Source organism: Pocillopora damicornis, chromosome 6 (assembly GCF_964200805.1).
Source record: "Pocillopora damicornis chromosome 6, jaPocDami1.2, whole genome shotgun sequence".
NCBI lineage: Eukaryota > Metazoa > Cnidaria > Anthozoa > Scleractinia > Pocilloporidae > Pocillopora > Pocillopora damicornis.
The window spans coordinates 17,424,370-17,451,615 of NC_142675.1; the positions used below are offsets into that span (position 1 = coordinate 17,424,370).

The following is a 27,246-nucleotide window of genomic DNA, read 5'->3' on the forward strand; positions in this document are numbered from 1 at the left end:
AAAAGAAAGAGACACTGAAATCAAACGGTAGCGATCTCCAAAGCAGCAGCTAGAGCAAACACCATGTTGAAACAATTTTCAATGGAGTGCCGAAATTAATCCGGTTTTGTTTTACTTTGCTCTGAGCTTGGTCCAGAAAACTCGCGCCACTCTCTCAACCAATCAGATGCAAAACTAACATCAATCACAACTTGGTCGCCCGCGTTTTTCCGCGCTTTAGGCAGTTTGGTTGTTTTTGTTTTGAGTTCTCACTGGCTCTTCAACATTTCCCTTTCCTTTGATTGGCCGTTGTAATTAATTTGATTTTGGTTTAACGACAATCAACCCAAACGCACTGTTCAATTTTCCCCCACTTTTCTTCTTCAATTTTTCTTTAAGTGCTACCAACCTTTTCTTCCCTGCTCTCTCCTTGTCCTCCAGCAGAAGGGATCTGGGGTTGAAGAGAAAGTAACGTACCGAACAGATTCCTGAAAAAAAAAAAAAAACACAAAACAAAACAAAATAATAAGACAAAGATCAATAATAAACATTACATTGAATCGATCTTTAGTGAACACAAAAATGTCCAGGTCGGACAAAAGAGAAACAAAGAGGGCAGAACAAATCAAACTAAAAAAAAAATAAAAAAATAAACAATTTGTGACTGACATCACACAATCAAAGCATTTACTATAAAATCACAAATTTAAATATAGGTCGCAGCTAATACTCTCTAAACTCTAAGGTGTGTTAATGAGAGACTTTTCTTCGAACACAAAGACAACTTGCTGTGGGCAAAATCCCTGCAAATCCCGTATTTTCAGTGAAACGACATCGGCGATTTTTCCCAAAGTTTGGCAAAGATCACTGCAGATGTCGCCTCGCTATGTTCTCAGTGCATAATTGTAATTGTCACATTTACCTGGTTTCGATGATCTGACTGGCGATATCAGCATTAGGATGTTGACCGAACGTCTCAGGATGATCTACATTTGGTAACATGCTAATGTATTCCTGTAAAACATCAATTTCAAAATGGTTTCTTATTGGCTGTTGACGATGATCACCCGCATGCTTTGCACTAACAGATCACCGACCTGTCTCCTCGATGCTTAGTCCTTGCTATAACATGTCAGAAGAAGTGAGCTAGGCAAAGGTAAAGTTAAGAGCAGGGATTTCAGAGGTCTTCTCTTGTTCAGAGCCCAAAGGGGGGTGGGGGGGGGGGAGCCTCTCAGAACCCTCACCCCATTATAGTCCATTCTGTGGCCAATCTTAGATCCCAAATTTGTCACTTTTGGTAATACGGTAACAATTTTTTAAGCACGAATCTTCATACCTTTAAATCACTAGAGACAGCACAAAATTTACCAGAATTTCCTTACCCCATAAACCCTAAAATGTGCGACCCCATTCTAGGAGCTCTAATAAAAATGCAACCCATTATACTCCATCTAGTCGTAAAAATGCGACTCCATCCAGCGGCACATACCCATTAGCCCACTGTTAGGAAGTATCCCCCAACGGGGGGGGGGCTCAAAGTCACTTCAACAACAGACGAAATAGGCGCCACCGGATACTTAACCTTGTGAGACCAAAAGAGGAGAACCCTAACATCTTTCACACAGACATTTTACAAAATATCAAATTTAATGGATTTATGGATTGTCCAAAGGATTTCTTACCCTGTATGTGGAAAGAGGACCGTCTTTTGGAATGTAATAGGTTGGCAGAGAAGATAGCCTGAAAGACAAGAACTAATTAGTTGGAAAAGTTTTTTTCGAGTTTTTTTTTGGCAAATTTCCTCAAGTTTACATTTTTTTTCCTGTTCTTCCTGTTTTAGGTTGCGCTTATTAACCCATTCATTCGCACGAGCGACTAACATGAATTTCCCCTTTCAATAACCACACAAGGTCAAACAAAGAGGCGATAAGAAGAAAGATATTAATCTTATTCTTCGTGCAAGCACCATATTCTCAGAGCTAAAATTTTAGGATCGGTATGACAGAGAGTTAACAGAATTGATACTGAGATACTAGATGTGAAAAGGATTAAACCATGAACTTACTTGTAGTAAGGCGTCTGAATGGCGGCGTCACAGAACTGTTCATTGATGTATGAATGAAGCAAACGCCTATCAAAATCATCTGTCACGTGACCACCATAATTGACACCTGCCACCTACAACAAAACAATTTCGCTTGTCATTCATACACTAGACTAAGCGAGGCTTTAACAACGATGATCAAACAAGGTTATTCTTTTACCTTATAACCGATGAATAATTTGTCTCAAATCTGTTCATCGTTTTGATTAATTGGTAACAGAACTTCGTGTCTTCCAATTCTGTTTATTATCATACTGGCAATAAATCAATCGGAATCGTCGGATTTTGTTCATCACTCGCATGATTACAGACCGGATTGGAATCCGCCTAGTTCCATTACCATATATTAAAATGTCAGTGTGTCGCCCATTGTAGCTTATTAAACTGTCGCTAAAAAGTTTTCACTTACCAAATATTTCAAGGCATCCCAAGGGGTCTCTTCATATTCGTCAAGGTAAATACTCAGCAAGTTCTCGGACACTTCGAAATCAGAGTCATTAAACCCATATTGTATGTTCCAACCAAGCATAAGGAACTTCCTTCTCTCCAACAACACGCTGTGGAAGAAACACAACGAGAACAACAGCTTCTTGTACTTGTCCTGTTTGTGACAACGGCTGAATTGTTGCTCTGTGATCAGCTGGTATAGCCGCTTCATGTTCGCCTTTAGACCCTGAGGAGAGATGATGAAATAGCAATAAGGTTTGGATAACAAACTAAATACTTCTCGGCTCCAACTGGTTGCCCTTGAAAGTTTAACTGTTTGAAAAAAAAAATGGTGCGTCAACTTGCATCACGAGTTACATTTTTGCTAGATCTCCTATGCAGACTGGTCACAAACGTAACTACTAACCTTTGGAGGCTCCGTTGTCATCTTAATGCCGACTTGTAGGATGGAGATGGGGAACTCTGGATGAGGGCTGCTGCTCAGCCACAGTCTGAAGTCCGGGTGCGGCTCCTCCACCTGAAGCTGTTCCACCAGCTTGTCAAGCTGAGGCATCCAACTCAGCGACAAGTGACAATTGGCCAAGAACACCCAGTTACCCTACAGAAATGGTATTGATAAATGACTATTGATATATGGTATTGATATATGACTTTCATGTATTCTTAACCGTTTAGAAATGGTATTAAACGAAAGATAAATTTCCTGCACAAGAGGCAATTCACATTTTTTTAAGAACCCAGTAAAGACTGGAAATTATATCTGATGATATGAAGTGGAAGTTAACTTACATCTTTGACTCCTTCTTTGATCATTCGCGTGGCGATAGGTGCCTGGCCTTGACCTAAAGAGAGGGCATGGAAACGATTCGACATCCCAGAGTTCTCAGCAAGTTGTAACAAAGCACTAGTTGGATCCTGGGTAAAAAATGTAACAGAATATTTGGTTACCACAAATATATAACGTAAAGGACTCTGGAAGAACCAGTTGAGTTACAAAGCTATCACATTATGGAGGTCTGTGAACAAGTTTGAACAAGCAAAACATGTTTCAACTTTCAGGAAGAATACGACTCACCACTCCCGGCGATAGAACGAAAATCAGAGGAGTTCGTGTTGATGAATCCTCCACCACTGACGCCATGTCTAATACGGGAGGCTCCACAAATCTAAAGTTTTCAAATAAACAGCCAGTTTTATAACCAGAAATACACAAGGTTACCATGTACACCTCCAGGCGATTACAAGAGGCGGATAAATAGAAGAGGTATGCGGAAAGGACTCACTATCGTGGGCGGAGGTAGGGGGGAAAAGCAGTGTTATTACGCAGAAGGAATTTCATGGCTGGAAAAATAAAAGGATGATAAAAAAACGACAGGAAAATCGGTGTCACGGGAAAGCAAATTGTGGAAGGAAAGTGAGAAGAACGGGAAACAAAATGTCGGGAACAAAATTAAGTTAGGCATCATATACTTGAGAGACTAGCACAATTGTAAAGCGAGAAAGAATAAAGACGGGGACGTTACATAATACAATGGAAAGGAAGCTTAAGAATGAGGAGAAAACATTATAGCAGAAAACAGTTGCCATAGTTGCACCTCAGCAGCACAGAAAGTATGTTCAAGTCTGGTGAAATATCTCATAAAAACATACAAAAGAAAAACTTACTTGGAGCCTAGATTGTTTACAATAAATGATGTGGCAGTGAAAGAAACTCGGTCGGGGCGAAGAGATCGAACGATCAGCATCCTTTGTAGCTCGTTACACGCGTTCTCCCATTCACCTGAAGAAACAAATAGAATCATTTTAGGGCGATTGAAACAATAAGCGAGATACTCTGAAAAGACGTCCAAAAAGGAAACCGGAGAAGAACTCTGATACAATTCTAATCCGACAAGCGATTAACTACTAACATGTATATTCAGGTAACTTTGAATCTTTTCTAAATGACAATTAAGATAGATTTGTGGGTGAGGTAAGGGACATTGAGACGAAAAATTCTCTCGCACAAGAACATAGTAGTACGACCCGGCCAGGGTGGTAAGGGGCATCGTGACGACAAATTCTCTCGCACAAGAACATAGTAGTACGACCCAGCCAGGGTGATAAGGGGCATCGTGACGACAAATTCTCCCGCACAAGAAGATAGTTGTACGACCCAGCCAGGGTGATAAGGGACATCGTGACGAAAAATTCTCGCACAAGAACATAATAGTACGACCCAGCCAGGGTGGTAAGTGGCATTGAGACGAAAAATTCTCTCGCACAAGAACATAGTAGTACGACCCAGCCAGGGTGGTAAGGGACATCGTGACGACAAATTCTCTCGCACAAGAACATAATAGTACGACCCAGCCAGGGTGGTAAGGGACATCGTGACGACAAATTCTCTCGCACAAGAACATAATAGTACGACCCAGCCAGGGTGGTAAGGGACATCGTGATTACAAATTCTCTCGCACAAGAACATAATAGTACGACCCGGCCAGGGTGGTAAAGAGCATAGAGACGAAAAATTATCTTGCCCAAGAGCATAATAAAGCGACCCGGCCAGGGTGGTAAGGGGCATCGAGACGACAAATTCTCTCGGTCAAGAACATAACACAGCGATCCCACCAGGGCTCCAACCTGGAATGGTTCGCACAATCTAAAATATACCGCGTTAATCGTTCGGTCGCCAAGTTTCTCGTGCATTAAAGAACGAACATTTCTTATTTAAGACATTTCATTCTAACTTACTCACCGGGTAACGGTGTGTTTTCTGGTTCAGCACTGGTGTACCAGATGTTCCAATCCCTGGGATACTGCTCAAACGATGTGACAATACCATGGAAGTTAGGCAGTCTGATAACAGAAGAAAGAGCAAGAAGATTGTAAGTTGACTTATCGAACGAGGGCCACCAAGGAGAGAACATCCCAAAAACTCGGACTCCAACCGGTAAATGAACTAGCTTGCGAGTAAGTCCTCATTAGTAATGCTGCAGGACGCGCGTTTTTCCGTCAGCGGGGTGATCTGAGACGAGTCACAGAGGGGTTTGTCTGGGATCTGTCACTAAAAATGAGCGCTGAACCCCTTGCAGGCCTTTCGTCGGCCCAAGGCCTCGTACTTTCGAAGAAACACTCGTGCTGTAGCGCTAATAATGAGGGGCAATAATGAGGGCCTTCTCATTAGGTATCTATGAACTCACTTGTCCAACTCAGTAATGTTATCCCATGATGCTTCGTTGAGCCACTGAGTGCATGGGTTATCCATCTGGCCTTCTCTGTCCAGTACCTATATATAGCAAATGATGTTGATGTTGCTGATGTTCTCGTAACTTTTGAGATCCAGAAGTAAGTATTTTGTCTCTAAAGATTAGGATTGTCTTGATGAGTGATGTGGACGCTTGAAAATTTATTTTTTAGCGAATCTTAATACACCATAGTCGAAAATAAGCTGGTAAAATATCGACTCGTGGAAAGTAGAGAAAATATTTTTTGTCGTTGAATATGTCTCAAACTCTCAGAATGGAGGACCACAGTCCTAATTACACGAATTGAAATGGAAAGCAAAACAAAGTGGGAAAGGGCTGTCAATACTACTTACCACTCCCCCTCTGAGGAAAAAGTTGTATTCGTCCATGTTGAGTTTTCCCGCAGCTTCCAATATTTTGGAGCACATTTGGAATGAGAAAAGAAGTTTGTGGCGTTCAAACAGGCCACGGCAAGTGTATCTGACAAACAAATAAGATATAATGCAGCTTAGGCGCCAATTTCATTGTGATCAGTGAACAATGTTAGCTGTTATTCTGTTCAAAAGCTCAATACAGTAGTTCACATGAAGACAACTATGTTTCAAAATTCGCTGGGAACAGTCAATGGATGACTCTTCAATCAATCACTCATTCAGTCAATCGTTAATTCAATCAATCAAGCGATAAATTAATGAATTATCAATTTGTCATTCAGAGTATTGATGAATAAGCCGGTCAGTCCATCATTCAGTTCGTCGGTCTGTCCGTGGATCAGTCACTTAATCAATCAGTTATACATCCATCCGAGAAAAGCGAGACGCACAAAATTGGTATTTTACCCACCCAATCGCCCAATTCTAGAAATTATAATACATCTTTGATTTTATTATTCAGGATTTGATGGCCACCCCACGATAAACAGACAAACTAGGTCGAAGATATAGTAAGTATCCTATCACCAAAATACTTACTTGTAAACAGCATAAGTGTGATAGTCATTAAGGTTCTGAATTCGTATCTCAAGGTTGGGACTCCGTTGACTCTTCTCAATGGAGTTGTTGAACAAATCGATGTACGCGTCGAGAGAGAACTGGTACATAGGATCTATCTTTCCCATGTCATTCAGAACGAAGAAGAGAATTGAGGCTCGCTGCGCGCACGGACGGTAGCCCTGTAAAGGAATAACAGACCAGGTTGAGTTTAAAAAAATGATCATATGAAGAAAAAACACATTTGGGGAATAAAGAAAAATGCGTTTATATCTCAGTGTGAACAGTATCAGTACCTCTCTGGCTGCGTCAATCTTGATCTCTGTTTGTTCGCTGACCTGAAGTTGTTCAGCTACCTCCTGTGAGGTTGTTTTGGACGAATTTAGCGTGTTTACGAGCTGTTCATCGTCCAGCAATGAGCCTTGAGCTGTCTGCAACAACCTGACCAAAAGTGAGGCATGGATAGAGAGAGATGTCATTTATCTTGTTACGATTGTTAAACAAAGAAAGTATCTGAGCTCCCATAAGGTACGAAACCCCAGACCTTCGGATTCCGCGCTCCGATGTTCTATGGCGAGCAAGAACAACATTAGGTTCACGTGTGACAGTCGCTCTAAATGCTACTTGGAAAAGCAATGTTTAAAGTGTCCATGTGATCAATGCTTTAGTTAAAGATCAAGAAGTAATCAAACTAAGAGACTGACTTTCTATAAAGATCTTGTACAAAAGATACTCCTTTCTAAGCTACTTTAGACTCAAGGTCTGGTTTGAGATTATAAGACGTGTTGCTCTTACACTCCTGCAGGGTTTTAGTGGATAACGCATTTAATCATAGAAATTACAAGTTCCTCGATTGTGATTAGTTTAAAAAACTCCTTTTTTCCACTAATTCACTTGCCAAGTTGTTGTCGCACAGTTTGTTATCGGACAGTTCAATAAGCCAATCACATTCAAAGTTGTACTTTAAATCAACCAATCGATTGTTTAAACAATTAAACAAGTTACGACTCCTTTGTCAGTCTTTTAATGCAAATTTTCCCTTTCTTTCATAACTTGGCTATTCACAAGGTTTGTGGCCTCCGTGAATTCGCTTAAAGATTGCACGCGTTTTAGAAACTGTTTACCTTAAGATCTCATCCTCCAACTCTTCAAGTTTCTTTTTATTGGCTGCGATGTTAATTACAAGGGCATCTTTCTGCTCTTCTAGCTCTGGCCTCTCTTTGCGAACTACAATACCAAGCAGCTGGGCCTCCAGACCTATCAAAACACACAAAACAAATTGTCTTTACTGTTTTTTAGTAATAAATAGAACAATCAAACCTTGAAGTGTCGGACAGGCAAAAGTTTGTTTGCCCTCAAATTTTTGCCAACGCTCGGTTTGCGTTTCACAGATACAAACGCATCATTTAGTTTAGTTGTTAATTAACACAGGTGAAAGCCATTTGTTCTGAAAATCTTAACGGACAAGCTAGCAACACTTGCGGATTTTTTTTAACTCAAGCAAACGACAAGTGCGCGTGCGCTGCAATTGTTCCGTCAGGATGACGCAATTGTATGCGTCACCTAAGTTTTAAAGGAAACTGCTAATGCGTGCGGGCTCACACAGAGACGACGGCTCGATTTCGATTGTCTTCGAGAGCTGCACATGTTGGCAAATAATCGTAATGCAAACATTTTCAAGAGTAAATAACTAACGGCTTTATCTGGACAGGGTTCGTGCATATTTTTATAAAACAAAAACGCAATTCATTTTTCACGTTTCGCAAGGATTAAAAAGGGGTAAAAGCTAACCTTGTTCCTTGACGGCGAAGTTCACAATTGTGGTCTTGGTAGATATCTCTGGAGTGTAGTGAGGGTTACTCAGTTTCGTTGTAATGTAGAAACGGAATTCAGGGCTGTACTCGACTTCTTTGTCGCCAAGCCGAATCAGCAACCGACCACCTAAGGAAGAAAGGTAAGAAACTCAGTTTCTTGAATGTTTTACTATGTACTCTTGTATCAAGAAGGTTGTCAATGACATTTGTAAAAAAATCCTTTAATAAAAAGAGGCTTAAGTCCAACTACGTAATAAAGTATAAATTGAACGTGTTAGATTAATCTCAACATTTGGCCTGAATAAAGATTTAGAAACTTCAAAAAGTCCCAAACAATAGGGGTTGTAGGGAAGTAGAATCCTAGTATACTTTCGTTTCTAGATTGATGTGATTAACTTAGCAGTATACAAGTGCAAGAGATGGCTATAGAATAAACAAGGAATACAAGCGAGGTCGAGTGTAGCATATATCTTGAAATTACCTGTAACAAGAGCTTGTATGGCCTCTGAACAATTTATAACAACTTACCTTGCTTGATTATCGATTTGTTCAGGATCGGCGCCAAAGACGGATCGAGCTCTTCCTGCAAGCAAAAATTAAAATTAAATAAAGAATGAAATCACTTCACTGGAATTTTATAGTATTTTTCCAAAAAATGTCACCTGTGAAGTATTTTTTTATCATCCAAGTAAAGCGCAAACCGATCAACGAGCAAAAAGTTTGATACGAAAAGAGAGAAGGACAAAATTCAGTGAGGGGTGTAGCCACTTACTTGTACGTTCTGCAATAAAACTGGGTTACCAAACTGAACGGAGTTTTCCAACGTCCTCAGGTAATCCGACTGTTGTAAGTCAATTATTTTTAGACCCTGAAGGAAAGAATGATGAAAACTCGTGTTAGCTAAAGAGGGGACACCGAAAAGAAGAAAGCACATAACATTCAGACGGAACGGTGTAGATTTGTAGGGAAGTAACAAAACGACTTTCTAGCAAAGCGACCGGACACCTTTTAAAAAAGTCTCCACTGATAGTTATACCTACCTTCTTAGTTTCCATGTTTTTGATCCATTTAATGGCTTGTCCTTGCGGATCGATCATCAGGGGCCATCTTAAATTAAATTCAGTAATATCATAACGTAAATTTCAATTCAGTGTCATATTTAATCCGGTGTTACATTGTTCTTTCTTTTCTTATGTCCGTATTAGGTCCAGAAACTCCTTGCATCACCCTCTTAACCACACAGATCTGGCAGTTCTTTTTTACTTTTTTTTTTTTACTTTAAGTTCTCATTACCTCTTTGTAGGTTTTTCGCTCGCGCTCATTGGCCTTTGTGATCACTATAGTTGTAGTGTTTCGGTTCTCAATCAAAATGCGTTCAATCATTTGATATAATGTTTGGACATTTTGTCTTCGGAATGAGTTCGCGCGAACTGAACAAACAGATCACCCGGTTTTAAACAAGTTAAACAAGTTTATTGCTTAACAATTTCGAGTATATCAAGTTTTACCTGCTTCCTCTTGTCACCATCACACCATTCTCGGTTGAAAAGGAGTCCGACGGCAAACCCTTTTGGACAAAAAAATGCATAGTTAAATCTTAAGAAGAGTTCAGTGAGTTCAAAGATTTAATTTGTAGAGAAATAGAGTAGCTGCTACCATGAAAACGATCTTGGGTCATTTCAGCAAGCTTGATACATGGTTAATTGACTTTGTCAATTGAGTTTATAAATTACTGGCCAACCTAAAGAGTTTCTAAAGGTAACGTTTCAAGCGTCAGCCTTTCGTCAGAGTGATGAAATGAAGGGCTCCTTCTATTTTCTATTAGCTCTATTAATAGACTAGCGCTCGAAACGGATGCAGCCTTAGAAAATCTCACGGTGGCCAATTTACATTGTCAACTCAGTTGATAAAACCAAATTATCTCGCAACACAACTCCGCCGACGCAGCACCCCACCCTCTTTCTCCCCCCTCCCCCCTCCCCCCACCTTGATACCTGATTGTTTTGAAAGGGATAGTAGTGGAAAAAGATCGTTAAAAATACTCATACCTGAATGTTCCACTCTCTGACGGTAGTTGGCTTGGCCAGAAAATTGGAGAAGGAGAAGTTTGGATTGCACGCCACATTCAACTGGCGAACCTAACACGGAAACAGGCAAGCAGGTGGTTGGTTTTGCAACTAAATAAAACAGTTGGTACCATTCTAGCTCGATCAAGGCAATTAAGGTTGTAATCCAACCGCACAAAAATTGTTTAGAATCTACAATGAAGCTACACAGTTATCTTTAGCGTCAACCTTTACAAGGTGCAAAACTATTGCAGTGTAGTTAAGATTACGAAAGTTATTTCTCGGTTCTTAGTACAGTGGAACCTCCATTCAGGAGACAACCTCGTGACCAGGGCAAGTGCCTCTTAGAAATAAGATGGATTGGGGTTTGTTAATAGTAAACCACCCAGCAAAAATCATATCAACTGAGTTTTTAACCTTTAGCAAACAATTTACATCTGTCATCAAATAATATACGGTAATAAAAAGGTCATGTTGTGAAAGCAGTCATCATTGCAATGCACACGTACAAATCTTTGGGGTCAGCCACGTTTTGAATGGTTGAGGTGTTCCGCTGAATGGCGGTTACAAACGGGCTTCGGGACCCAGAAAAAGTGTCCCTTTCACTTAAGAAGGGGTGTCTCTTTAACAGAGGTAACGGATACAAAGATTATATGAGGTCCCACTATAATTGGTTTCGATTTTCATAAGTCCACAATCTTGACTGCTTATGTGTTTTTATTTATTATGCTACGTAAGTACCTGCGCAAGCCAAGTTTTCTCTACAAGCTCGTCTCTGTAGTTGGACAGGAATGGTCCAGCGTAAGACAAGAAGGCTGCAGCAATCAAACAGTCTCCTACCAGATAACCAATATTTTCCTCCAAAATCTGTGTGAAAGGAATATGACAGTTAATAATGACAATAATAACAGTTCTTTGAACGCACTTTTCAAGTCTCAATGCGTTTACAAATTTAGAAATTAATTTAAACAGAAAGAGAAGTAAACATAGCAAATAAACATAAACACATTGTTTAAGAACCCCAACTGGCAGAAGGAAGACCAGTTGGCTATATACAAAGAGCAGCCAAGGAAAAAAAAATCCAGTGAGACGCTGGGAGAAGGGTTAGAACCCGGGACCGAAAGACAACAAGACCAGCGACCTTACCACTCTGCCCCCACTCTTTGGAGTATGGAATAAATTTATAAAAAGGTATCTAGAGCAATCACAGAGCAAAGCAAATCCAAACCAAAGCAACTTTGGATTACTTTCGACAGTCAGTTGAAAATTACCCTATCAGCTTTTACTCCAAAGCAGTCATTTCATACCTTGACACTAGCTTCCCAACGATCCCTCTCTCCTGCCAGACCTGACACCAGTTTACCAGCACGTTCAAGTTTCAACTCGGTGATCTCTGCTTTCTTCCTCAGTTCCTCCTTCTGGGCGGATTTCTCGTCATATTGTCTCTTAAGCTCTTCCATCCGATCCGTAACCTGTACAAAAGTGATCAACGTGAGAATAGCCTAACTTATAATAGGGTGGTACATTTGAAAAAACGCCAAATTCTCGAGAAAACGTCTACATAAACGAGGGAAGAAATACGAGTTTGATCTTAGTATCTTAAAGGTCAAAAAAATTTTATGCGACTGCCGTAATAGAAGCAACAAGCCGTAGGGTATCAGTTAGTTGTGAGATAGATAATTTGAAGTATTATAAATAGGGTAGCGTCCTTTTGAACATTAAATGTACTTTTCAAACACAATTTTAGGACTAATTTTGATTTATTCGACAGTGCAACAAACTTAGCCGCGACTTTTTAAACTGCTGAATTAATCACTGTTGAGTACTTGCCACCTAAGCAGGAAATAGCGTGGGATCTTAGCATTCGACAGAAGTTTTTTAATCCTTTGTCTTTCAGTCCCGAGGGACTGGTAGCAATTAATGTGGGTTGCGGAAAGTTTGCAAGCTATGATAGAGGGGCGAGGGTGGGAGTCTATCTGAGGGCCGCATGAAAATTTTAGGGGTGCTACAGTTGATCGCTGTTTACCACTTCGAATGGTCGAGAATGTTCCACGTCAACAGCCAAAATTGTAGTTTTAAACATTTCTGACCTACCTCTTTCAGCTTGGCCTTAGCATCAGCTAACACAGCCTGTTTCTCCTGCAGCTGAGATGTTGCCTGCGCCAGCCTCTGTTTTTTAGGCTCCACCACTCTGTAGATTCGTCCATACACCTCCATGGCTCTTACCCACATACAGAGTGACTTGGCTGCCAGCGACACGCGTCCAATGATCTCTGGTTGAAAATCTGGTTGAGCGCAATACGTGCCGATTTTTTTCAGGATTCGGTCTGTCATATTGTCCTTGTCGTAGTTGACCAATTGTTTGATGAAGTTCTGGTCACCTGTAAAGATTTGAGTTTTGAAAAAATTTCTTTAGTTATTTTTTGAGGAGTCGTTTTCAGGAGGTGAGCTAGAGTGACTTGCATCTAATTTCTTCTAATACTTTCTCTTCAATGTTCTTTAATCCATTACAAACACTTCGTCAAAATAGTGGAAGGGAGAACGGTTCTTGTTAATGAATGAATTCTATTTATAACTGGAGTGGACTTGCCAATCATTTCGAACTAACTTCAAGCGTCCTTAACTTGTCAGGGAGGCTAGAAAGATGAAAGAAGAGAAAAAGGAAGCAGCACCCACCAAGCTGTCTCTTGGCTTCAGCCCAGGTAGGCTCGCCTCCCCTCAGGATCATGACAGCCTCCATCACTTTCTCCACCAAGGCAGGTGGGCGGCCGTATGATTTGATTTCCGTCATGTCCTTCTTGTTCAGTGATTCTAAGGCCTTAGTGGCCTCGGCGAGAGCTGGCAGAGCTTCGTCCAAGTCGTGCTGGGCATTTTCTGCCATTACTCGGCATTTGTCTTCCTCCTCTGCGATCTTCTCGCTTCTGGCTTGCACGATCTGTAATCAAAGGAAGTAAACATTTTTTTAAAGTCAAATCAAACCAGTTTATCTAACCATTCACTAAAGAAACATGTGTACAGGTGCTGGACTAGAGATCGTTCTTACTGCTAACAACCAATTGAAAATTGATTTTGAAGGTATGTCACTTTTAGGAAAACGAATTCGACCTCTCGAAAATGGATGGTGATATTAACAGAAAGGTGAAAACCACACTAAGTTTCGTTTGTGTAACAACTGCACTAAAGGGTTGGGCAGAGAGGGGCAATGGGTGCATGTGACCCCATCTTTGTCTAATAAAAATATCAAATTCTTATTTAACAAGCGAAAGCTGGCCTGCTCTCAAACGCTAGAAGGAATCTATTGTAGGAACCATTTACTGGAACATCCTACTTACTTCCCTAAAGCAGGCAGCTATATATACGATTGCAGTACATCGTTGTTACCCAAAGGTAATTGTGATCGTGTAGCATGATCGTGCCAGAGAGAGTAGTCCTGAAAGGAACTGCTGTGGGTGACAGTGTCGTTTCAAAAACAAGGAATTCCGCTCAGATAGACAAAGCTTCTGTCCACGTTACCGACAACAACCCTTGGCAGGAGCATTCTAATCCGATAAGCCTAAACGGCCAAGATTTACGATTATTTTGATAAGAATGCCAGGAACAGACGATACCTTCTGCTGTTCATCAGCATCTCTCTTCTGCTGAACAATCACCACAAGGTATTCCTCGCACTGTTTCTGAAACTGAGCAACTTTAGTCTTGGCTTCCTCAAGCTCGATCGACATGGACTCCACCTGGGGGAAAGAAACATCTCTCTTACATTTCTAGACGATGACTATCTTTTTCTTTTTTATTCCGCTAATCTTCATTACAACTAAACGCCAGAAAGATGCTATGATGATACCCTCTTTATTAGTCATACACGATCTTCGCTGCAAAGAACCAAGCGCCTTTCATCGTCTCAACATTCGTTTTGCTATTTACCGAATGTTACGCATTTTACTCCTCAAGAAGAGTGACAAGAAGACTGATTGCAGCACAAGGCAAATGACAGTTTAGAAGAGGAACCACACTCAAGCCATTATCAAAAATATTTTACAAAAATCTTCCTAAATGTTAGTCGCTCAAAGCGACAAATCGTGTACCTTGGCTCTGGTATCGTCAATTTTGTCCAAACCATTTCTCAGCTTACTGGCTGCGTCACCAAGTTCTTTTCTCTTCTCATAAAGCAACCTGGACGTAAAAGCAAACACCAAAAGTGTCAGGAAATTTAAAAACTGCAGTCTAGTGAAGGGGTGGTGGGATGGTGTAACAGGATGGAATGGGCGGGGCAGGATTTTACTCGTTGTTTCTACAGTCGAACCTGTTTTAAGCGGTCACCCACGGGGAATGGCGTAAGAACCGCTTAGTACAGGTTCCAAAGATTAGGGGTGTCACAAAAAACGATATATAACGCCACTTTATGCCGTATTTTGACCACTAAATGTAAAGAACCTCGCTCAAAAATACTACTTGCTTTGATTTTGGGAGACAAACAAGGACTAAAAATTACTTGAATGATTATTCTTTCAGCAACCGTTCGATACAGGTGGAAAACAAAAAAGGGTTGTTGAGACTTATTAAAGGGTGACCGCGACCGCTTAATAGAGGTGAAAATTACAGTGATTAAGGGAAAACAAATTCAGGACTTTGACAACTAACTGCACTATAATATAAGGCACTTACAATATAAGGTGACCGCTTGATACGGTGCCGCTTAATACAGGTTTGGCCCATTTAAACAGGCTCGTTAAAATACGGCACAACTCGTAAAAACATTCAGCGATATTACACACATCAAAACGGCTGATAAGATACATCTACATATATATTGAAGCTACAAGTTTATTATGCGTGGGAGATCATAGGTCGCATCCTGCAACTTCTTACGTTTTATATCCAGACACGAGCTCCAAGTAATTGGTAGGTGTGACGTAGTTATGACGTTTCACTTCAATCAACATCCGTTTACTGGTCTCCACAACTGATCTATGGACTGTCACAAATATCTGCGCCACGTTGCCTTTAGTCTAAATCATGAAAAGGAAGAGATATTCATGGAGCCGTACTGAATATAATAAAAAACAAATTCAAGAGGACTCCCCCGAGACTATAAAAGGTGTCCCATGGAAAAGGTGACCCTTCGATGAATACAATAATACAAAGGTTATGGGAGAATTCAGTATCTGAGCAACCGCGCAGCTAGACCTCCCCTAACATAACATTAACCCCAATTTATTATCAGTTGACTCTTGTTGGGTTAGGGGAGGGGAAGGTTTTGTTAGGTTAGGGGAGGGGTAAGTGAGCAGTTGCTCAGATACTAACATTGATCCAGTTATTTCGTCTAGACTTTTGTTTTTTTTTTTGAACGAAGGTGTCTCCCTAATAGAGGTGTAACCAACAACTTACGTCACTGTAATCATTCAATTTCTTTTCCATCAATTTTCTGAGACAAACAAGGGGGACATCTAACAAATAGGATCTGAACAATACCCCAAAATGCAGTACATGTTCAGCAATATTCCTTTTTAATTTGTTAAACGACTTGCTCAGTATTTCAGTATCCCTTCCACCCACAAAAAAAAGAAGTCAAACACGAAACTCAGTGATTGAATGGAGTAAAGAAAGTGAAGGTTAGAAGAATGTTCAGGCGACAACCCAACAAAATAGCGGATCTACATTACATTTCTTCAACAAAAATTTAACATGGTCCGCAATTTCAAGGGGCTCTTTCTACGGTACAGTTGCATTTGGGCATGCTATACCCACATATAAACATCTTAGTGTCCTCTTTCTTCCTTAGATCGTAATACAGAAAATACACCCTCGTTCTTCCAGAAGTACAAGAAGACTTTGAACACATAGCTCGAGTTAAATTTAAACTGATCATTTTTTGCTATGTTTAAGCTACTGCAAGTCTTAGCATGGTGCATTTTCAGGTACCTCGTCGTCGCTCAGGTCCATACTTTCTAAATACTTCTCAGCCACCTCCAAAAGAGCGTCGTGAGGCCACTCGCTAAACCAGTCGATCGTGGTACAGTTTACAAAAGCTGGGTACATCCGAATACGGTTCCTGAAAATTCAGAATATAAGCCTGAGGTGGGAGTACTTCTTAGTAGTAGGCTGATGGGGATGTACCACTGTCGGCAAGTTTTTCGAGATTTTTGGAGTAAGAAAATCTGGTAAGTAGGGATTTAAAAATGGGAATATTTGCGTGTAAATGACTATTTCTTTTCTCCATGCGGAAGCCTTACAACTGCACACACGAGGAAAAAAAGCGGGAGTCGAAAGGAAGCATGTCACGGCTTTTTTAATCATTTAATTTGACTTCCAATAATTTCCCCTAAAAAAATCAAAAGAAATCTCGCGAAAACATTTTTGATTAAGTATACAACCACTTCAGAGGTAAAATAATGAAAAGAGAAAAGAAAAAAAAAAGAAACAAAGAAGAATAAAACCCAGCTAATGTGCAGAAAATGGGCGGAAAGTGACCGGCGAGCGCGCAAAAAGTGGAGAAGATGTACCTACCGGAAAAGACGCATTATAGAGGGAGCTTCGTCATAATGCATGTACAAGTTCAGTTGGATAGAAAAACAAAAAATGAAAAGGAAAGCAGAGGATAGAGAAGATCAAACGGGGTTTCAACCAAAATCTTAGCTCATTTTTCAAGATGCACAAATTATTACTAAGCTCTGATCAAATACAACAAAATTACACAGAAAAAACCACGTGATTTACACCAGCCTACCTGAAGATATCACCCACTGGACTCATGCACAGAATGATGTGTAGGTTACTCCTGACTCTCTCAATAAAGTAATTAAACATTGTCTCTGGCATGTCGAGAATGCCTTCTTTACGAGCATCTTCTGCTAAAGCAGTGCGAACCTGTAGAGACATCACAACATTGTCACTGTTAGTTAGTGTGGTGCAGTTTAAATCAGGGATTATGGTTAATTTCACTTTAAGAGAGGTTTTTGTGGATAAGTTCTAGAATTTGACGTTGCTATAGTTATCAATATTTAAAGCGTTCTGTTCCTGTTTTCTTAACCTTGAATTTTATCTCTAAATGAGCCGTAAGTGCATACCGCCTACGACATGAGGGTATCAGCGGCTCTGTTTGTCTCTGACGAACATACCAGACTTCCACGACGACAAAGAAGCCGGAAAACGAAAACAATAATCTTAGCATAGGGAATTCCAACATAATACTTGACACAAACACAACAGAAAAAATAAGCGAAAGAAAATTGAAGCATTTATAAAGAGCTGTAAAAGGAAACAAACGAAGAGGGAAGGAAAACTCCAGACTTTTCGAACATAAAGCTTATTCACTAACTGATATCCTGTTGATTTACCAGTTTTGAACTTTACCAACAATTTTACACTCTTCTTCTTCTTCGTGACTTACTGGCGTGTCCGAATGTTTGTTACTCGAGGGAGATAACTTGATTCTTACAGCCTGAAAGCGCGTTACCTAGCAATTACAACGTTCGCACATGCGCAGAGGTTTGACCGCTATGTTTCGTCTACAATCGCTCCACAACTGACCGCAATCAAGCTTCTAATGTGTCATAACTGTAGCTCATTATAAAACAGCTTAAGAACCACAAATCAAATCAAAAAGCGGTCAAACAAGCCATTCATATGAAACACAAAGGGGTCTTCCATTTACGTGAAAACAAATGAACACGAGTCAGGCTTACCTCTTCAAACTCCTCAGGTTTGTACAGATTTGGTACTTCTCCGCTGCTGAGGATGTTACTGATGTCTTCAAGGAAAGATTCTTCCAGTGCTTGGGTGTCGTTGAACAAGAATACTGTAGGTTTGTTGTCCACACCAGTGAGGTAATACAAGCGCTTTAAATCTGAGGTATCAAGACATCTAGTTAGAGGAGTTCCCTACGAAGTCATAAAACCCAAACCAAAGGAACGGCCGATTTGAACAAAGGGAACCAACTCAATTTATCGAACAAATCTACAACTGGGAATGAGCGAGGGATAGACCATTTCTGGTTTTACGTTTGCTCCTAGTTGGATGTGTGGCTGGCCAGCAAGAGATCCAAAATTAATCACAATGCCAAGACCAAAGCAATCGAAGATTCCTTTAGAAACTACATTCAGAATTCCGCTATCACTGCAATGTTACTCACCCTCCCTGAACTCGATCTTCCTGTAGTGCTTAGTGACTTCTATCTGGAACACCTTGAAGCCGATGATGTAGGCCGACAGACGACTGAGACTCTGCCGCCCGCTGCCTCCAATTCCAATCAGCAGCATGTTGCCACGAGGCTGGGCAATAACACGGATTATGCGGGTCACTGTGCCGAAAGAAATGAGTATGTTTCTCAAATCGATCATTGAAGTTGTGCACACTGATTCGTGAGTAAAGTCGGCATTTAATATTGACTTGCGTAGATCCCGGGGCCCATACAGGTTTCTGTACACGAAACGACTAAGAGTTTCGCTACTCCCCGTGGATGGGAAGCTAAGTCCATAGCATGCCCCCCCCCCCTCGTATTTCGTCATACTAAGAGTGGTGCGACTCCTCCTGAATGGGATGCTAGTTCATAGTATGCCCCCTTCCCCGGTATTTCGTCAGGCTTAGAGTCTTGCTAATCCCCTTGTATTTCAATTAAGTCCATAGCATGCTCCCCGGCATTTCGTCACGCGAAAAGTATCGCTACTCCTCCAGAATGGGATTTTAGTTCATAGCAAGCCCCCGGTATTTCGTCAGACGTAAAGTCTTGCTACTCCCCCTGGACGTGATGCTAGTTCAAAGTATGCCCCCCCCCCCCGGCATTTCGTCAGACTAAGAGTATCGTAACTCCCCCTGAATGGGAGTCCATAACAAGCCCTCCTCCTTGGCATCCAATGGATGGCGTTATCCACCCTTTAAACAACCTAGGCCTGATTGCTTAGAGGCAATGTGAGAGCTAATAGTATGACCCAAGAACACGAAAAAACCGCAAAAACGGCCCTTCCGTTTTACTTCTTTCACTTTTTTTCTCAGATATAAGGTTTCTCATGTCACCTGTCTTAGCAATGAAGAAGCCACATAGTTGCGCGGATCAATGTCAGTATCTCAGCAACTGATAGCGTACCTTCCCCTCCTCTCCCCTAACCCAATAAAAATCAACTGATAGCGTACCTTCCCCTTCCCTCCCCTCCCCTCCCCTCCTCTCCCCTAACCCAATAAAAATCAACTGATAGCGTACCTTCCCCTCCCCTAACCCAATAACAGTCGACTGATGGCGTACCTTCCCCTCCCCTTACCCAATAACAGTCAACTGATAGCATACCTTCCCCTTCCCTAACCCAGTAACAGTCAACTGATAGCGTACCTTCCCCTTCCTTAACCCAATAACAGTCAACTGATAGCGTACCTTCGCCTTCCCATCTTCTAACCCAATAACAATCAACTGTTGGTGTACCTTCCCCTCCCTTAACCCAATAACAGTCAACTAATAACAAGTTACGGTTCATGCTAGGTTAGGGGAGGGGTAGGTGCACAGTTTCTCAGATACTGACACTGATACAGATATACCACCACAACTTCTTACCATGTTCAATAGCGTCCCTGAAGAGCACAAGATCCATGGAAATCACCCCTGGTTCCATGTTGTAATCCTCCAGCTGATCTTCCATGTATTTCTTGAGCGCCTTGAAGTCCATCATGTCTTCATACACAGCGCCATCCTTCATGAAGTCACCTGTAGAGTGCACTCAATGTAAGCACCATTGCAAAAGACCGCTACATCCACACAATGTCTCAGACGAGCATAAGAACTTTATAAAGAGGCAGGTTTTAATCAAATCGCATCATCAATAAAGAATCGCGTTGGTTACACTTTGCTACGCTGTCTGGTCTAAAAGCTCAAGCCTAAATGACCAGCCAATGATAGCTAAAAATATGAAAACTGGATGGTGCGCGGAACTACGTGAGTGGCTAAGTCGTTTCAGTATACTCGTAGAGATTCTCCAGCTCCGATTGGTCGAGGATTGCGTCATATTTTGCAATAATTACCTCGCACTGGGTGAGCAGAGAAAGGCCTCGAATTTCAAAAGTGGCTGCCTCGCATTTTGTCAATGTTACCGAAGTGTTTAACGTGATAAAGAAAATTGAATTCCAAAGAGGACGAAAGTTGCTACTACGTTTGTCCAAAACACTTTAAAAGTATGACATGAAATTCTGCTTTTAAATTCTAGTGGAAACTGGCTGCCTATCTCGACACGAGTAATGAAAACTATTCTAAAAAAATATTCGCAGGGTTTTCTCAATTTACATTATGGTGCTAGTTTTGTGGATTTATCACAGGAAACAAAAACAATGAAACCTTTGACGCCTTACGACTTCAACTAAAAATTGTCTTACAACAAATACTTTTTGTGTTTCGACAACAGAGTGTGATGTTCCTATGGTCGTAAAGAATTCTGTCAAAAATCCTCTCGTTAAGGAAAGTGACTTACCGAAAATTGGCGGTTGTTTGTTAGGGCAGAGGTTGTGGAAAGTCAGGTCGAACATCGTTCCAAGCTTATCACTTAAAAGTGCCACAAAGGCTTCGTGGTCCCCTGCATCAACAAGACGATCAGAGAATACTCTGAAAAAAAAATAATCACATAAGGTAACGAAAACATACTCCGAATGCACGTTTATCGAGGATGCTGTTTTTGCTCCACTGATTTACTATGTGGATCAACTGAAGACAAAGGAGAACAAGACAGCCCTCCTCTCAAACTAAAAACATCTTAGACAATGTATTTTGAACATTTTGCGACACACGTCTTGAAATGTTATAAATAACACAAAATATTTTGAATTCTGTCTACTCGAAACTTGTAAAGTTGACGCAAAACGACTGACCAAAGTGGCAAAGTACCATGAACTATGTAATGGAGAGTGTTTTAACTGACCCAGATCTTCATGAGTGAAAGCACGTAAAAACTTGCACAAGACACCCCTTTCTCAATCATTTTATGATTATCAGAACCAAAAATTTTTTCACCTGAAGCACTCATGAACCCAGAGTCTGGACATTGCTGTCTTAGTGTCATGGAAGTCTTTGTTAGCGCGGAGTAAGCCTTGAAATACCTTTAGTGAAGAAAGAGAAAATATCACGTACGTATGCCAGATAAGGAAACGAAAACAAAGTTCAAAAGAAACATGAGCTTGAGACGAGAAAAACGCGGTCAAATGTCAACGTTTTTAGAGCATTTCTAAATTATGTTCAAAGTTTTCCTGTTCTTGTATAAGCTTTCTTGTTGAATAAGTTTCCTATTGCATGCGTTAAGGCATCTCTAATATTCCAAGGTTTTGGCTTGCGTCATAATAAAACGATTAGAGCTCGCGCTTATGACGTCAGAATATTCAAAAGAGAAAAGCCCACGTGGATTTAACACAGCGGTCAAACGTTGCGCATGTGCCATAACTAGGTGGCGTGCTTTCAGGCTTTCACAACCAAGTTGTCTCACACGAGTTACAAACAACCTTACAAACCAGTACTCACGGTGTTTATAATCATTTATAATTTTGCTCGGGAAATTGGCGCGCGGGCAGCCAAAATTAAACCCTTGTGCATGCCCGACGTTTGCTTCACCGCTGAGTTGAGACAGTACTTTCTAGATTCCAGATACTTTAACCATAATTAGTAGATACCCTTGAAATGTCTCTTAGGTTAAAAAGGTAATGTATCTTGGTAGGAGTCGGAAGCATTCTGGCAACGATGGCGTTGTAGATATCAATGGTTGCCTAAAAAGAAGACAAAAATGTAAACAATCTCAGTAATTCTTCAATTTTTGTGGAATCATAAATAACCAAGCGCCAACCCAGTATAATTATGGGCGAAGTCAATCACCTGGGTCATGAGATCACCAAGAGCCTTGACGTCTTCTTCAAAGTCCTGCAGCTTCTGGTTGATCATGGTGCCAAAAATGCGCTTGATTTGACTTTCCTGAAAACAGCGAGTAATAAGTGACAAACTGAACTGTTAAGATAACTCCTACACAAATCTTGCAGCCATGCCTGATACAGCGGAGTACTGACAGGTGAGCAAATCTATTCCTGTTTAAGAACACAACAGGTTATTTCCATAGATCCTGCGCAGAGCGCCGGGAACGACTACCAGGTTCATAGTTTTCTCATTAAACCCTAATTTAAGCTACTTTAGAAGGTGGTATACAATTGATGGGCGCAAAAACCCGCTATGGTGAGATATTTCCTATTATCATATAGCTGGTAGCGCCTGTGGGAAAGATGCATGGAACGGACTTTCAAAGTTCGTAATTTCTGGACAATGCTGGAAATGGAATCACAAGAAGTGTTAGAAGACAGTCAAAACAAAGAAAACATAAACAAGCACACGCCATCACAGTTGGCTTTCTTTGCAAGCGCTCGAAAATAAACAAGTCATTCAAGATTCTTGTTGAAGCGAAATCGTTATGCGTTGTAATAAATCCTTTATTGACCGGGCCTGTTTGGTCAAGACGGCTGTATATTAACTTCGTTCTTCCTTTGCGACTTCATGGACCTCGACTTCGTCTTGCGAAAAACAGAACTCGGCCAGTTCCCAGCCATCTTGACCTCACGGTTGGTCAATAACGCATATTTATCTACCTGAGGGAAAGTCATGTTGATCAGGTTAAACCTGCTCTGCAGTCTCTTGGAGATCACCATCCTGCCACCGCCCGGAGGACCCATGGAAGCCAACAAATGCATGCCCTGTTAAACAACAGTGAAAGGGCGGATGTAAACGAGCTACAATGGTTTACAAGTAAATATTTCTATTGAGCGCATCTCAATTGAGTGTCACATTACAAACACCAAAGTATACATAAAAGCCAGTCTGAACCAATGTAGATATCACAAGGTTCCGTCGATTAAGTCTAAGTAAAAAGAGCTCACAGCGTGGAAAAGCAACAACATGTCAGCAATTGGCTAGGAGGATGGCGCAAGATTTCTAGACCAATATAAAAGCGGGGAAAAGAAAAAACAATGCAATGATTCTTTAGGAAGGTGGCGCGAGTATTATAAGTGGTGCAAGTTTTATAGACCAATCACACAGTAGGGAAAAGCAACAACAATGAAATACTGGACTGGACTTTCGACACTCAATCAAAACATTGCTTCGATCATTTAGAGTGACAAAGAAACACAGTGTGGTTCGGGTCTGCAATTTCGAATCACAACCAAAGAGGAAAATCGAAAAAGACACAGCTACAGTGAAACAAATGTGGTTTTGTATCTTGGCCTAGTCTGTCATTCATGCAACGGAGTATTACATTTCTAAGTAGAGAGTGCAATTATTAAACTTACCTTTATGTACTTCACGGTCTGCTTAAGTCGATCATACCAAAAGCCATAATCTAACCACAGCCTGATAAGCTCAAGGGGTGGCTGCGAACCAAATGTGTCTTTAGCGGGCATGTTGAAGTCATCCATGAAGTTGATCAGCTGTTTGCCACCAACAGGCACGTAGACACCTTAATAAACACACAATAACATACATTGATTCGAAAATCGAAAAAAAATCTCAGAGAAAAATGAACAAAGAGATGAGTCAGCAATTAAAACAAAATTAATGCCTGAACAACAACCAATCTGTTAATTATTGTCCTGTAACCAAAAATAACCCTGACCCCCACCCTGCCAAGCTCAAAGCGTCAATTTTTAAAAAACCCCCCTCCCATTCCCACACAACAAATTCGAAACGAAATTAAGCACACAGGAAACGCTGCTTTTTCAAATTAGAATTACTAAATATGAAATTCTCCTAGCATGCACCCCATTAAACATAAGGAAGAGTTGGGAGAATTTGCTTGATAAAAAATATGACATACCTTTTGTTCTTTTCTCAACTTTGCTCTCGATGATCTCTTGAACGTTGTTCGAGGAAGTCTAAGGAAAAGAATACAGTCAATGAAAACAACACCTCCACGGAAAAAGCCGCACTCTACTGGTCATTGTATGATCTCCAAGATACCCAAATAACAAGAGAATTCAAATGAAAACACGGTAAAACTAAGTATAGGTAACAATATGATTTCGAGTGCAATTTGGTGTTAATAACCACGAGTAAATTTTTCAAAGACAACACAATTGCACGAGCCCGTAAGGCGAGTGCTATTTGTAATTTGCACACGTGTCACAACTTTGCACTCATGTTACATGAAAATTTCACTCGTTTCCAGCCAATCAGACGCGCGTAATTTTTGCATGCATATTATTAATCCTGAAACTTAACTTTCAACTTCATCGCACACTGTACCTGTGCAGACATATTTATAACCAAAAGACTGTAGGTCTTGGGATCCAGTCTCTGCAACACTTTCTGTGCTATGGAAGTCTTTCCAGTTCCTACGGGTCCCGTTAGAAGGACAGGCCGCTTAGCCTGCAGTAAACTGTACACCAAGAAGTCGTACCGCACTGTGTCAACTGTCGGGACCATGATCTTATAAAATGGCATGCTAGGAAAATACATAAAAAAAATGAATAAAGTTCAAAATAATGGCAGAATGGTTTCTTTTCAAACTTTAGTATTAAAGGTAGAGCAGATTTTTGAACCAACAGGTTTCCAGCTGCAAGAAGATGTTGTTCAGTGAATGAAATAGACATACTCGGAGAAAAAGAACCCCGAGGTGCTCCCAATAGGAGTCCAACCTACGGTCTTTTGCTAAGTACTTCGGAGGCTCCAATCGCTTAGCTATGGGAGACTCGTGGTAGGCAGTTACACTAATTTTACTCAAAGGAACCAAACATCATCTAATATCTGTGATGAACCGTCGCTCTCAGACGGAGTAGTGGGTATTTCCTAACTGAACAACAGCTTTATGAAAGCAGAGTAATGCGTTATATAGCAATAGTAAATGAATGAAATTGATTTCATCAAAATTTATGATTAGATTCCTCCACGGGAAAGAAGAACCCTCTAAAGTATGCCCCTGTCCCAAAGTGTGGCTTCGTAGCTCAGTTGTTAGTAACGCCCGCCTAGTATTTGGGAGACGTGGGTTCCAATCACGTCGAAGCCCGAATTTTTTTCACGTTTCTTTGCTGCAACTGCTTAAATTGCAGCACGTCCACGTATATACAAGGATCGTTGCTTAACACAATTTACACCCACAGGTTAAATAAAATTTATTTCACTAAAAAAAAATTTATGGAAAGCAATACAAATGACTTTTCCACATACTTGGGCGTGTATCGCCAACCTGTCCTGAGCTTGTCCTCCCACAGAGCCCAAGCCTTCTGTTTCGTATCCACATGATACTCATACACTGTATCCTATAACAAAACAGAGTGCATTACAGTCGTTCAGTCTTCCACAAGGAGGTCTTTAATGAGCAAGGATGCAATATTTGCCAATATATAAACTTGGTGCATTGTTTAAAATGCTGGGATCTCATTGGCTGACTTAAGTGTGCCAATCATCAAACGTGTACAATTTCCATGCAATGATGTCTTCCTTCTTCCTTCTTCCTTTCCTAACATTTTATCTTCCAAGTCTAAAGAAAAGAGGAATTTCGTGTTTTTCGTGTTCTGAAATTTGCGAAGTCTTTTACGACAATAAGGAGCACAATTTATCGTTTTCCTTTTAATCTTTCCTCTCCTCCTCCCCCCAATAATTTTTGTTGAATAAATAAGTTCTCCATCCTGTTCAAACTACATACCTTTGCGGGAAATTGACCTTCGATTTCTCGAAGGAAATTGTCCATTTTCTTTCTGCTGTCTTCGTCCACAGACGCGCAAATAGACCAAATCAACGAGAACAAGAACCACAGCTCGATCATGCGAGGGTAGCTGTCTTCATGTGGATGAACCTAAAAATAAGGAAAAAGGAAAAGCATGAGCATGTAAATTAAAGTTTCGCGAGTTTCCAGTCCCGCCATCAATCACTGAGCAAAGTGAAGCAAAACAACACAACTTCCGACACCCGATTGAAAATTGCTAAAACTTGCGTCTTTGATTATCGGAGGTGATATGGATATTGAATTACTCAAATACTCGGGCACCATGCCATGCAATATTTTAAATATGAGGATTATTTTATATCTTATGCGATTGTAAACAAGTAGCCATTGCAACTCGCAAAGCAAAGGTGTGATGTGACATGATTTCGAGGGACAGTAAACTCGGCGTGCACTAGCATTCGGGACAGGTTGCACTTTGTACAGTGGATACTTCGCTGAACTATACAATAGGTTATGACAATAGTCAAGTGTGCTAGTGATAAACTTATGTACCAATGTTGGTGAGAAAAGAGTCAGCTTCCTGTCTGTTAATTATAAAATTGTTTGTTAATAGTAAAAGTTACAATGTCCAACTGACATCATAATAATTTGTCTCCGTCTCTGAGCTGGTATGAACTATGAATACTAACCCCGTTCTCCTCCGTGGCTAGTGCGTCAAACAAAACACACAATGACGCAACAGAGTTTAATTCGGAGGTGGGAACGAGTTCCTTGCAGTGGTGTCTTCGAAAATCCAACACTTTAGGAACAAACTTCTCAAACAACCTCTGAAGGTGCTCCACGGATTGCTGTTAAAAATAAAAATGAAAATAGTTTCTTGCGATAAAGTAACTGAAGATAACTACAAATTGGTCTTAGTCGAGCCTACAATTTTCGTTGGTATTTCGCTTATGGAACC

General features: G+C 40.7%; 1 protein-coding gene across 1 annotated transcript in view; it reads right to left on the reverse strand.

Moving 5' to 3' along the window:
• Window positions 1-27,246, reverse strand: part of LOC113682070 (dynein axonemal heavy chain 2) — a 61,147-nt gene that overhangs the window by 3,804 nt on the left and 30,097 nt on the right. Inside the window, exons 49-92 of the mRNA XM_089210712.1 lie at window positions 26,978-27,136; window positions 26,268-26,417; window positions 25,790-25,881; window positions 24,869-25,067; window positions 24,441-24,498; window positions 23,917-24,083; window positions 23,218-23,322; window positions 22,460-22,555; window positions 22,261-22,353; window positions 21,611-21,696; window positions 21,075-21,205; window positions 20,168-20,317; window positions 18,758-18,925; window positions 18,312-18,472; window positions 17,354-17,493; window positions 16,549-16,678; window positions 15,496-15,635; window positions 14,712-14,799; window positions 14,238-14,360; window positions 13,306-13,564; window positions 12,724-13,010; window positions 11,937-12,101; window positions 11,371-11,496; window positions 10,612-10,701; window positions 10,072-10,130; window positions 9,604-9,670; window positions 9,336-9,431; window positions 9,092-9,146; window positions 8,541-8,690; window positions 7,874-8,006; window positions 7,046-7,190; window positions 6,732-6,931; window positions 6,114-6,240; window positions 5,716-5,801; window positions 5,271-5,371; window positions 4,196-4,310; window positions 3,606-3,696; window positions 3,320-3,445; window positions 2,937-3,128; window positions 2,493-2,756; window positions 2,045-2,157; window positions 1,662-1,719; window positions 902-993; window positions 389-467 (exon numbers count right to left, since the gene is read on the reverse strand). Coding sequence (XP_089066838.1) covers window positions 389-467; window positions 902-993; window positions 1,662-1,719; window positions 2,045-2,157; window positions 2,493-2,756; window positions 2,937-3,128; window positions 3,320-3,445; window positions 3,606-3,696; window positions 4,196-4,310; window positions 5,271-5,371; window positions 5,716-5,801; window positions 6,114-6,240; window positions 6,732-6,931; window positions 7,046-7,190; window positions 7,874-8,006; window positions 8,541-8,690; window positions 9,092-9,146; window positions 9,336-9,431; window positions 9,604-9,670; window positions 10,072-10,130; window positions 10,612-10,701; window positions 11,371-11,496; window positions 11,937-12,101; window positions 12,724-13,010; window positions 13,306-13,564; window positions 14,238-14,360; window positions 14,712-14,799; window positions 15,496-15,635; window positions 16,549-16,678; window positions 17,354-17,493; window positions 18,312-18,472; window positions 18,758-18,925; window positions 20,168-20,317; window positions 21,075-21,205; window positions 21,611-21,696; window positions 22,261-22,353; window positions 22,460-22,555; window positions 23,218-23,322; window positions 23,917-24,083; window positions 24,441-24,498; window positions 24,869-25,067; window positions 25,790-25,881; window positions 26,268-26,417; window positions 26,978-27,136 — 5,712 coding nt within the window. The remainder of the gene's footprint in view (window positions 1-388; window positions 468-901; window positions 994-1,661; window positions 1,720-2,044; window positions 2,158-2,492; window positions 2,757-2,936; window positions 3,129-3,319; window positions 3,446-3,605; window positions 3,697-4,195; window positions 4,311-5,270; window positions 5,372-5,715; window positions 5,802-6,113; window positions 6,241-6,731; window positions 6,932-7,045; window positions 7,191-7,873; window positions 8,007-8,540; window positions 8,691-9,091; window positions 9,147-9,335; window positions 9,432-9,603; window positions 9,671-10,071; window positions 10,131-10,611; window positions 10,702-11,370; window positions 11,497-11,936; window positions 12,102-12,723; window positions 13,011-13,305; window positions 13,565-14,237; window positions 14,361-14,711; window positions 14,800-15,495; window positions 15,636-16,548; window positions 16,679-17,353; window positions 17,494-18,311; window positions 18,473-18,757; window positions 18,926-20,167; window positions 20,318-21,074; window positions 21,206-21,610; window positions 21,697-22,260; window positions 22,354-22,459; window positions 22,556-23,217; window positions 23,323-23,916; window positions 24,084-24,440; window positions 24,499-24,868; window positions 25,068-25,789; window positions 25,882-26,267; window positions 26,418-26,977; window positions 27,137-27,246) is intronic.